Genomic DNA, 12,701 nt, shown 5'->3' with positions numbered 1-12,701 from the left:
TGTTATTGATGGCAGCATGGTTGACGGCACTAAATACAAGTGTAAACGACCACCATATATATTTTGGATGATATCATGTTGAAAATGAGTCAAATACATTATTTGTTCTTTCCTTTTTTACCTCACCACCTCGTTGATAATGAACTCTAACTTTAAGGACTATGATCCGTATCATGAAAGACCATGCGTACCTGGCAGACATTGATCGTCTTCTTGTGCGTTCTTGGATGTCTCTGCTAAATGTGGAAGGTCTCACAAGCTTAATATCCAGTGTGCATGTGGATCTACTAGACATGCTTCATTACATACACTTCAACATCGGATCTGGGATGACCTACTCCAACTACATGGTATGTATCCTTAAACTGGCTGTAGTATTCTATTTTTCTATGAGCAATACATCAAATGGCATTGCAAAACCAATGTGACATTGTGAAAGGGGTTACTCATAGCAATGAACCTACAGAGAATTTGCACCTTAAGGGTAAAGCTCCCCTCAGCATAGAAAGCTATATATCAAGTTTAAGCCCCTTATTTAGCTCTCTTACCTGCAACTTAATGGATTTGGTTCACTCTCACTGCTCACATTACAGTAGCAAACAACACTGACACCCAGCGCACACTACAACCTTAGATATATATTTGGATATATTTTTGGATTTTTAGGTAGAGACCAAAAACAGAGATACGAAAGTTACTTATCAGGTGCCCAGAAACAAATGTCAAATTAATGATAACATTGCTGAATAAGCAAATGATTGCTGACAAGTTCGCTATATCAACTTTAAAAGGTGATGATGTTGTTCACAACTGTTCTACTTAGCCCAGTTATTGCAGGTTTTTATAAGAGCTTTCACTTGCTATGTCTTCAAATTATGTGTTACAGGCTTTGGAAAAGCTGGCATCTTATATGATACAGAGAGAAAGCCACCACAATAACTGGTAAAAAAAAAACAAAAAACAAACAAACAAAAAACAACCTCTGTCAGCAACCTCTATGCACACACAACAATAATGAAATATTTTCTCCATAGTTTTGATGACAAATATGGAGAGTGCTGCCTGAAAACTGCAGTAAGGATTCTTGGTTCTATCTGCCGTTACACGACAGATCCAAACCACTATGAGGTTCCTATGTACTTCCTTGATCTGGTCTGTCTCATGACCAAAGCATACAACCACACAAACTCCCAGGTGAGACTCATCTGTCACTGTGATGGACAGGCTACACACAAGTCTTTTTGTATTGTTCCTCATTAAAGGAAAACTATACAGCTAAGCTTAAAATAATGTATAGCTTTGACTGTTTGGAAGTTTTTATGCTTCAGTGCAAGCACAGTTTTTGTGTTATGCAAAAGAATTTCAAAAGATAGAGATATCCATAGTACATTCTAACTGCTATTCCAGGCAAGAGTGGGAATTCATGAAGAGTCATTTGAGGAGACATTACAAACAGTGAGGGAATGGCGGAGACAAACCTTCGGAAACAAACTGCTTAATGAATGGAATCATCTTCAGTTTTCTGTACCAAATGAAATCAAGGTAAGCCAAAATACATGATAATGAATATGTTGTTCTCTGTCATGGTTTTAACTTTTTTTTTCTTTCTCAGCATAATAGCATTTGATGTTGTATGTACTACTTGTCACATATCTGGCCTGTTAAAATCCATATGTCTCTTTTTTAAGGTATGGGACAAGTTACTCTCACTATCCTTCAGTCATGAGGAACACACTTTATTCTGGAGAACCACTTTCATGGCAGATTTTGAAGGAAAACTAAAACAAGTAAGGTTGGATTTGTGTCTGTGTTTATATGATTGACAGAACGTTACATGTGCACTTCAGAAAAAAAACTGAAGATGTGTGCTTCTGTACTAGGAACGCCCAGTGCATCAAATTGGAATATACTCAAACAAGATGGAAGAACTGAACAAGACAAGTCCATTGTTATTCAGCACAATGGAGAAATGTGCATTGGAGGCAGCAGCAATCATTTGTCAGGTATGATTTGTGGCTTGGGATTAAAAGTGGAGAATGATCAGTTAATAAATACTTTGTAATGTCATACATTGTAAATGCGGGACTCTAACTCATCCAGTGAAGCAGTTAAAAGTGTTAGAACAAATCTAAGACATTATCATGTAATTAATGTATTAATTTAATCAGAATCAAATCTTCAAGATTTTGAGTTTTTCTGCAACGCCCCTGCATGACAAATACTGGATTTGTATGTATTTTCTTCCTCAATCTTTTTAACAAAACATGAAAGGACAAAGAATTTCATTCGCTGGAATCTACCACTATGTGGAACTTGGAAGGATAGTTTAGATTTTTAGAAGTGGGGCTCTCAATAAATCAATCCGTCTCCATCCACAGTAGCACACTGCCTAGCTTCCATGTCAGATTCTAGCCTGCTTCTCCAAACTGACTTCTGCTTGACTTCTGACCATGGATAAGTACCCCATACAACCCCACTTAAAAAAAACCTACAATCACTTTAATGATTTTGTTTTTGTTGTATTTTTTTCTGTTTAGGATAAATCTGGCAAAGCTGTTTCAGCTCTATTTGCGGAACATGATCTCTCAAAGTTTGGGAAGCTGATCTCTGTTGTTGTGGTGAAGTCATGGCCCAAAGATGCAAATGGACATGATATCGAAGGCGAGGACTCGATATTTGAGTTCCTTCTAAACTGGCCAATGGCCAAAACTGTTTTTCAATTGACAGGTAAATACATGGATGATATATATCTTGTTGAGTGACTCTGGAGTCTTTTTTTAATGATAACGAGCATATGGTCACTTTCTTACACCAACTGTGTATGTTATTGACCCGTCTAACACAGAGAGCGCACTGTAGGCCTGCTATGAAGTCTCTTCCTAAAAGAGGCTATTGTCTCATAGTAAATATTTTTTTGGGTGGGTTTAACTGTTTTCCAAGGCTTTTTTTGTGTGCATAACTAATTGTTGAATATTATCATAGTCAACATTTACATATTTGTTTTCTAGGTCTGAGGGGAAGATTGATTGACGAATTGTCCGATGAAGTCCAATTTAAGATGACTTTAGCAAGTTCAACAATCAAATCTGTGTTGGAGAAGATCCTCAGTGGAGAGATCCAGATAAAAACTTTAAACCAAATCTTCCAGGGAGAATCTGAATTTCTTGACTTGCTGAAGATTGGTGAGTAGAAATATCTGTCCTTTCTCCTACACGGCCTCTTTCTTTGACTCCTCTTTCTCCTGTTTCAGACCACATTTATCCTAAAGAATTATTAAGTTAAGAAATTAATTCTGTCTTTCTCAATTGTGTAAAGTGTATGAAATAATGTGAAGTCAATTCAGTCATCTCCAACTGTACTGAAGCTAAAAGGCAATAAACAATATATAACTTGGTATTTTCTACAAAATGGGCTACATGTCAAGTTCCAAGTCAAAGCTACATTTAAGATGTCACAAGCACTTTAATAAAAACAGACTGTGATTAAAATAAAGTGGAAAGACTGGAAAAACAAATAAATAAATAGCAGGGCTGTGCTGATACCCAAAGTATCCAATACACACTGCGACACCTGGCTAAATGGGTGTGGCATAACCATGTTTTCTTGAAGTCAAGCTGGCCCGAAGTAGCAGCAGTTACTAAGGGGGCAGTACTTGTATTTGGTTAATTTAAAATATTTTTTTGTGTCACAGAATTTATTTGTTCATAGAACACAAATCCTCTGTGATCTTTTTGTTTTCTCTAAAGTAAACTTATGTGGCAGTAAAGGTGTGCAGGTGTTACCTGTGCATATAACTACCCTCTTTCAACCAATCCCTGCTCAGTTACTATAGTAACATGCCCTGCCTAACTAGTCTGCTCCATGACAGGGTAGCTATTAAGCTTAGTTTAGCTACATGTCAAAGAATCCCAAAAGACAGATGTAACTAGGGGTGGATGATATGGCAAAAATATCATCAGGAATTTTTTAACGCAGGATCATGATCACAATTTTATCATGATCATCTTTTTCATTTGGGATAAGACTATTGTGCATGTGACTGAAAAGTACAACCAAGCTAATTTGCCAATTTAAAAAATATACCCCTAAAATGAAAAACAAGGATATTAGAATATTTAGGCCAAAGCAAGTTTATGAACAGATTTTAATCTGTGTGCGCAATTTTGTCTTCCACTGTTTAGATGGCAACCATATCTTTTTGTGTAAAATAGTATAAGGTTGAAAATAAGGCAATGTGCCTGTGCCCCCAGGCCCTTCAAATCTCTACATCTGCCCCTGGTAATAATAATGACAGCAGTGTGAGTAGCTGGATAAGACACGTGCAATGCGCTCAAAATCATTCCATCCAAAAGTCTGACTAACCCGAAACTAATACAGAATAGTCTAAAGTCTAAAGAAGTTACTTTCCCCCTCTGAATATTCCAACATAATCATCAAAATAAAATAAAAAAATGGGCCTAAATGTTGAAAAAAATAAACAAGATACACCCTGGGGTAATTGAGTCAGTCAACATGGTGTTAACCCACACAATTAAATTAAGACGTCTCTTACCCTCCTTGTGAGATATGCATAAGAGTACTGAAATGTCATCATCGCAGTGGATCCTGGTGCGGCTGCTTGTCCAGCTTTGGATTGGAACGTTCAACCATCAAAAACCTCACCTGTACAACACAATCAGATTGACAAAAATCTACATCCATCTTCCTTGTCTTTTCTCGATACAGCAATCCTGGAACACACTGTCTGCGTGAGCAGCATGTGAGCAGCATGGGGCCTGTTGTTGTTAGGGGTTTTTTTGGCACCTTTGTTGACAAATTAGAGCAGCCACACTGCCTGTGTAAGCAGCGCAGTTCAGGTGTGTCTCAGCTGTTTGTCATCTGTGGCACATCTTGAGAAACAGTAGCTTGCCATTTTTTGCTGCATGCTGCACACTATTGTCAGCAGAAATAATAATAATAACTGTATTTATACAGCACTTTTAAAAACACAGTTTACAAAGCACTTTGACAAACAAGGCAAAGCCGAGGATGTAAGCTTCAGAAATTAAAACAATTTAAGTTATAGACATAGACAGTGACAATAGAAAGTGAAGTTGTATTTTGATACTTATATTAACTCTATAGCACCTTAAATTAGAGTTTCAATCTCTTTATCTGTCACAGAGATGAGAGAATACAAATGTATTTGCTGCATGTTTAAGGCATCACACTAGTTTTGCTGAAATTTTAACAATATACAATAAATGTTATCATAAATTATTAACTAAATTATTATCAGTGAACAGAAACATCTACCAAACACAACTATACATTGATAAGGATTGTTTCTTACCAAACTAACTCAAACTAAACAAACTCTACTGAAGCCTTAAAATGGCGACTGCGTGATGGTGCTGCCACGGTCAACTACGCACGTGCACACACACACTCACACACACACAAAAAAACCTCCTTGAGTGCATTGCATTTGACAATGTATGCAGCTAGATTTGGTGCACAAACGTACACACTCTACAACATGCATATAATCTGTATGGTCCACACACAATATTAACAACCTGCTTACTACATCCTAAAATTCAGCTCTACAATTTCACATGTTGAGCTTGCTTAGCTAGCAGCATTAGCCGTTAGCATATCACTGACCTGAGTCTAATTAAACAATTTCTCATTCAGAAACAGTAATTCATCCAGTAAATCCGAAAGTCTCTCTCAATACAATAACGTTCGTTTGGCTGTGAAATGGTAAGTTTTTTTCCTGAAAAATTTCTGCTGAAAGAAGGCATCCAATTATTCTGGGCTGGAGGACTAAAGCGTTTTCCACCCTATCCCTCATCTCAGTACCTCATCACACCCACAAGGGGCCAGAGTTTACCCCCTTCTTCATAAAAGATCTTTCAAAGTAAAATGCACCTGCTTAACAATTAAATCAACATTAAAACACTTTCTCTTACATGCATATAAAAAGATAGATGTAATTTTGTGCAAAATAATGACATAACAGACATTGTCAGTGGCCCTCTATGCTAACAGGGTTACACAGGTCTGTACAGCAGCCTAACTTTCTAGTGCTTCAAATGTCATAATTCACTTGGTTTTACATGCAAAGGCAAAGGCTGAAGAATTGGGGGAGTATTTTCATTCTTACAGCATCAATCTTTCCTATTCGAGATATGGAGGCTAGGCTCCATTTATTGTAGTCTTGTTTAATCTTACATTCCAGTTTGTCATAGTTTAAATTGTATAATAAGTCCAAATTCTTAGGTATATCTATCCCTAAATATTTTACCCTCTCCCATTTCCATGGGTATTCCAATATCAGTGACATGGGAACTGTGTGTCCTATTGACAGGGCCTCACATTTTTGCATAGCCTATACCCTGATGTATGTCCATACTCATTAAAGGTTTTCATTAGTACTGGGAGGATAGTCTCAATATCATTTAATTAAACTATAATATCGTCTGTGTATTAAAGCCAAATTTTTGTTGCCACAGTTTCTATCCCTTTTATTTCTTCCCTCCCTCTATTGCTTATTGATAGAGGTTCAATACATAATGCAAAGAATAGTGGAGACAGTGGGTCTCCTTGTTGTGTACCTCTTCACATCTTGAAGCGGCTGGATGCTGTTCTATTGACCTGGGCTTTTGAAATTCCATACATGCCCTGTAGCCAGGAAATACATTTTGATCTCTGGCAGGGGTGGACCCCCAGGTTGCGAACCACTGGTTGTTCTCATATTAGCTTAGTATGGTAAGTATTTGTATATACATCATTATCAGGAGACTTTACAATTCCAGTGGGTATTTTTATGTTTTGAGCGTCACAGTTGTAAGTGTAGTTTTGCATTATTGTTCAGCTACAGTAAGTGTTTATGTTCCTCTAGATGGATTCTGTGATGATGGACGTTGTAGAGATGACAACATGAGAGAGCTGCTAAAACTAAGAAAAGTGGAAGCAGAAGCTGTCCATCGTGAGAAAGAGCTGGTCAAGAGTCTTCTACAAATCTGCCAGGAGCTTCCACAACATGTCAAAGGTAGTAGTGTCACTCTTTTAATTAAAATTATTACAATTTAACAATTGCATTATTTTTACAGTAATTGGGCAGTTTTTATAGTAGCTATAGCGTTTTGAGAGTAAAACTCATGGTGTGGTTCTAAAGAAAACATTAGCGTAATCATAAATAGTGGAATAACAATAGTTCACACTTCCTATCTTAAAGGCAGTGAAACAAAAGTTTAACTAAACCAAACTCTCTCTCTCTCTCTCTTAACTAAACCAAACAAAACACAATATTATTCAGTTTTAGACAAAAACCAAACTATATTTTGGTAGATGTCAGAGTTCACAGTTGGATTAAAGTTGATGCCACCTAGTCTCTGTGAGTGACTGGCTCTTAGTGGTGAGTTATGATGGCCGATGTTGGGGGAATACTTATCCAAGTAATAGGCTACTTGCAGCTCACATTAGGGTGCAATTTTTTTTTTATCAGTTCTGTTTTTTAATGTCTATAGAGGAGAAAAAGGGTTCTCGTACCATGATCATGGCTGATGTTAGTTAATCTCCTTGATGTCTTGTTGCCAGCATTTCGGGGGGGTGAAGAAGTGCACTGTCTGCACGGAAAGTTTGTGGACTTTACCCTGTAATACATTCGTAATGATATGGTTTTAATCCACAGTTGACTTCCAAGAGTTGGACAAAAAACTTCATCAGAACATTGAGAAGATGAATCTGAATGAGTTTATGAAAGTTCAGTCTCTTCATGGACAAACCTCTACAATTGGGCAGGTCACTTATTTCAACCTTAATGATAAGACCCGGCAAATGGCTTCAGAACTACTTGAAGACTTGAAGAAAGATTTGGATATCATGTGCAGAACAAATCCATCTGATAACAGACAGTGGATCACAAGAAGGATTCAGCAGATTCAACAGTACCATAATCTTCATCTTGCAATGGAATCTGCTGAAATCATCATGGATATCAGGAACACAATATGTCCACATGGAGACTTTAAAGTGCTGGAGAAATTGTTGCACATGGTATGTTTCTCAACAGCAGGTCTATCTGTCATCTTTTTGGTGATGTGGAAGAACATGTAGTTGTATTCTGCTATTAAATATGTATTGTCTATCTGCACTTGATTATAGACACATTAAAGTACATTGTGGTCATTGACTGGTCATTAAGTTAGCTATTCCATTGTTGTGTAGATTGAAATGTTAACTGGAAATTTAAAAAAAAATGTCTTTGATGAATACATTGCCTAACCACATATATCTTTTGCATTAGAGTTTGAGAAACATGAACTTCCTGCAGTCATAAACATTTATATTAAAAAAAGATTTATAGAAATTGGAATTGGAATCATGAATCATAAACTCAATAATTTCATGCTGTTTTTTTTCCAGAAACAAGATGACTTCAAAAAAAACAACCTGAATTGCATCAACGATACCTTCATAAAGGCAAGTGAGATTCTGATAGACATTACAAATGATCGCAAGGAATGTCTTCAAAAACTCAGAGTGAGCAAAGAGTTTGTCCTGTGGGTTAAAAAAGAACTTGAAGGTACAGTAGATACCGTTTCTTTTTACCAAGTTTTAAACAAAAGGACTTGAATTGCTTATGGGAATTTGTTATTTCAGATATCAATGAGCTCAAAGTTTTTGTTGACCTGGCATCCATCTCTGCTGGAGAAAATGACCTGGATATGGATCGAGTGGCTTGTTTTCATGATGCTGTCCTTGGCTACTCCTCTGTGTTGTATGGACTAAAGCAGGACTCTGATTTTAAGGACTTCGAGGAGTCATTGTCAAAATTATGGAAAGCACTGGAAAATGACAACAAAATACCAACAAAGCTGGTGAGATTCCACCCTTGACACTACTTTGTTACTACTACACTGCATCTAAATTCAAACTAGTAACAGTTAATAACAAGCTATGAAAAATAACTAAGCCTGGTTTTGACATAAGATTTGGGACATGGTGAATCGAAACCTCCAGATGCTTGCATTATGCCAGTCTGCAATGTTCTTAACCTTTGAAATGGTGTAAACATTTTTAAAAAATCCAAGAGGGTAGAGACTTTTAAGCCATCTAAGGGTGCTTCAGTTAAATACTCAGGGGGCTTAAGCAAATGCATGTTGTGCTTATTTTTCCATGAACACTTATTTTAGTTTACTTTAGAGTAACATTCTGATTTTTTTTTGTTTTATTTGGTGTCTGATTTCAGTTTGATACAGCGCGTCATTTGGAATGGTTAAAGACTGTTAAGGAAAGCCATGGATGTGTTGAATTTTCATCCCTGTCCCTGGCTACATCCATCAACAAGAAAGGGATCTACACCATCAATGGCAAAAACCAGAAAAAGGTGCACTAAATGGACTACATGGAATTCATTTGGAAAAACAACAACAACAAAAAATAAAAATGACAACATTTTTAAGTGATAAACACTTACTGCTCAGATAAGATTATTAGTTGTTTTTTTAAGAAACCTTATTATTTGTAACAGTAATTGTATGTATATACGAATAAACAAAACTGCATTGAATTTATTATTATGTTAGTATTATGTCAATATTGGTACACTAATGTAGTAAACATCATTTTGATGTTTCCCTTTATAGCTTACTTTAGAGACTTCCCTGATGCTGGAAATTCAGGATGGACATGAGAACAATGTGACATGCACCTATGAGGACCTAAAAGAGTTGCAAAATAAGCTTATGCTCATGTCTGGAAGAGAGAAACAAAAACAGAGTGAAGTGGAGCACTTTGCTGAGGTGATGTATATTAACTGTATACATCTGTAATGACAGATCTGTAGTTAAAGTTGGGTTTCCTGTAAATTAATGTTTTGGTAACTTCTCTTTATCTTCCTCAAATGTAGGTGTTTGACAGTGTCCAAAGACTTTCCAAAGCATTTGTAGACCTTTATGCAGCAGGGAACCCACTCTTCAGGTGTTGGGAAGCTAAGATTTACTGCAAACCTCAAAGTGACCCATGTATCATTATGGACATCAACATCTGCAAGATCCTGCATCGCATCCAAGTATGTGGATATCTAGTTGAACAACTTACAGCACTGGCAAAGAAGATGGAGTTGTTTCTTGATGACTGGCTAAACTTCATGGACAAACAGAGATCAGATCACTATTACTTAAACTACTTCACAGCAGAACAAATATTCTACCTCTGCAGTGTTGTGACTCCAACAAATGTGGATGCACAAATAGAAGACGAAGCTTTGATGATGCTTGCTTTCATTGAACCAAACTGCACAACATCAGATGTTTGGAGCACATGGAAAAGATTTCACAACCAATTTGAGCCTGGAAAAAGGTTTAACGAAGATATTGAGTTTCAAAGTCACTTTCTGAAGCAGGGAGACAGCAACATGTCTTCAGCTGATGCAAGTCATTTTACAGCTGATGATCCAGAAAACAACGCAGACCACAATATTGGATTGAAAGAACTGGAAGAGTTGTGGAATAGCTACATGAAAAATGAGGGAATCTTTTTCCATGACCTTTTGGACATAAGGAGTTTAGGGTGTCTGTTGAAAATGATGACTGTCAGAGAAAGCGAAACTGAAAATGAATGGGAAGAACCAGTGCTCTCAGAATCAAAAGACAAGTCACTCAGAAGAAGTCTCCCAAAAGGCCTCTACTCAAACCAACCTAATATCATAATCTGCCCACAATATGAGGTCCTGACTTCAAGTATTTGCTTGTACATGGCCAGTGATTATCAGCCACTGCCAAGTTATGATGAGGTTCTCTTGTGTTCCCCCGCAACATCTTATGAGCAAGTAGAGCTTTTCCTGAGGAGATGCCTCACACAAGGTGACATCGGCCAGAAGATTTATACAATGCTTTGGGCTGACCAACTCACCTATGATGTTAGCTGTGCAATGGAGAAGTGTTTTAAAAAACTGCGGTCGCTGTTTAAACGTGATTACAGGCTAGTGATCTTTTGTAGCTCTGACAGGGAACACACTTACATTCCTACTGCATTCAGTCAGTTCAAAAGAGACTTTGTGCCGCAAGAGCCATTGGAAAGGATTCAGAAGTACTTGTCCAGGCATTACACTGTCCCCTCACATCATGGGAATGCCGCCTTTAAAGGTGGCCATTCAGCTGGCATTGTTGCTTCCAGACGTGCAGGAGTCGGTGAGTTTTTTCTTCTCATATCAATAATTTACCTCTGTGCCAGTGATATGCATGGTAATTATACAAATGAATCACCAACAAAGCCAACAAGAGAAATAATAGCAATTTTTGTAATCATGCATTGTACAGTACTTATTATGAATTCAAAATTGCGAAAGATCACTTGCTTATCTAACCTAATGTAACATCCAAATGTTTGCATTCATATGCAGTTTATGGCCACCTTTTATTCCTCAAGTCTTAATTAGTGCATTTGGCAAAGTTGTCTGCTGGATATCAAGATAATTTGCAGTTCCTTTGTCACATAGCGAGTTGGGTGACTAATAGGGATTTTTTTTTTATCTCCTCTTTAATATTATGCATTGAGTTACTGGTATATGAAGAATGCTTGGCTCTAGAAGTACCTTCATTCTTGATTTTGAAATATGCATTTGTTCACAATATCATTGACATTTGCAGCACAGTTTTTAAACTGTGTTGGTATTTTGTTGTATTTAGATATTTCAAACCATTATGTCAGACAGAAAAGACTTATAAAGCCTTGAGGATAGTTTGACTGAAATCAGTTAAACAGTTTTAACTATAGAAAATAAAGTAGAGTCAAACTAATCTCATTTTGTGTTTTGTGGAAATTAAGTTCTTGCTTCTTAGAGACTGAGATCTGTAGCACACTCTACTTAATTTATTTTTAACTTAATTTTTTTGAGTGATTATTATTGATGCCATGATTTTAGTCCGCCAAATGATTTATGGTTATTCCATCATTTTAGGCAAGTCATTGTATGTCCAAAGAGTGTATGAAAAGCTGGAGGGAAGTGTTGAACAAGGAACTGCATTTAAGAAGTGCATCCGACTAACTGAACATGAGGTTGATGACTACAAAGTTCTCCAGTCCTTGTATGACACACCAAAACAAAAATATTTCAAGTTGTTTCACTTTGATGTCACATCCTCGGTAAGTAATATTTACATTATCATAATTCTGAATGTTATTTGATTTTTGTTGAACAATGTTGTTCTCAGAGAATCTTTAAGATGGTCAGATTTTGCCTTATCTGACTTACTTTTAAGATTTTTTTTAATAATGTAAATTGTAATACCCAGGTGCAAAAGGGCTTGAATGAATTCCTATTCAAGCTTTTCTTTTTACGGTACCTGATGGATTCAGATGGACGGATGTGGCGCTGCAGCCACAAACACTTGTACATCGTCGAGTTACTGGAATCCACAAACAATCAGCCCAGACCTGTAAGTTGAGATTTAATGTTTTATGCATTCTTTATCTCATTAAATCATACCACAGATTTGTATTGGTTTCCTTTAATAATTCATATTATTGCTTATCCTTATCCAGTGAAATGTTCTGAGAAAAGATCCGCAAGTACTAAATACTGGGGGTCTCATAATTTAATCATAATTCTCCAAATCCACAATTCCATTAGATTTTAGATTTTAAGTTCACCATTTGATTTCTTTTTTGATTGAAACTTTTTTTTTATATTGAGCCTTGATACCAAAAAT

General features: G+C 36.6%; 1 protein-coding gene across 1 annotated transcript in view; it reads left to right on the top strand.

The window, feature by feature from the left end:
* The first annotated feature begins 168 nt into the window (after positions 1 to 168).
* LOC121963201 (E3 ubiquitin-protein ligase rnf213-alpha-like) overlaps positions 169 to 12,701 on the top strand; it is a 38,178-nt gene continuing 25,645 nt past the window's right edge. Inside the window, exons 1-17 of the mRNA XM_042513526.1 lie at positions 169 to 350; positions 887 to 942; positions 1,035 to 1,194; positions 1,408 to 1,542; positions 1,689 to 1,787; positions 1,881 to 2,003; positions 2,538 to 2,727; positions 3,009 to 3,182; positions 6,887 to 7,036; positions 7,679 to 8,043; positions 8,413 to 8,572; positions 8,650 to 8,867; positions 9,239 to 9,376; positions 9,636 to 9,791; positions 9,899 to 11,180; positions 11,951 to 12,135; positions 12,285 to 12,428. Of these exons, the coding sequence (XP_042369460.1) occupies positions 174 to 350; positions 887 to 942; positions 1,035 to 1,194; positions 1,408 to 1,542; positions 1,689 to 1,787; positions 1,881 to 2,003; positions 2,538 to 2,727; positions 3,009 to 3,182; positions 6,887 to 7,036; positions 7,679 to 8,043; positions 8,413 to 8,572; positions 8,650 to 8,867; positions 9,239 to 9,376; positions 9,636 to 9,791; positions 9,899 to 11,180; positions 11,951 to 12,135; positions 12,285 to 12,428 (3,912 nt within the window). The 5' untranslated portion in view covers positions 169 to 173. The remainder of the gene's footprint in view (positions 351 to 886; positions 943 to 1,034; positions 1,195 to 1,407; positions 1,543 to 1,688; positions 1,788 to 1,880; positions 2,004 to 2,537; positions 2,728 to 3,008; positions 3,183 to 6,886; positions 7,037 to 7,678; positions 8,044 to 8,412; positions 8,573 to 8,649; positions 8,868 to 9,238; positions 9,377 to 9,635; positions 9,792 to 9,898; positions 11,181 to 11,950; positions 12,136 to 12,284; positions 12,429 to 12,701) is intronic.

The sequence above is a fragment of the Plectropomus leopardus genome, chromosome 3 (genome assembly GCF_008729295.1).
Source record: "Plectropomus leopardus isolate mb chromosome 3, YSFRI_Pleo_2.0, whole genome shotgun sequence".
Taxonomy (NCBI): domain Eukaryota; kingdom Metazoa; phylum Chordata; class Actinopteri; order Perciformes; family Serranidae; genus Plectropomus; species Plectropomus leopardus.
This window is presented reverse-complemented; position numbering and strand designations above follow the sequence as displayed.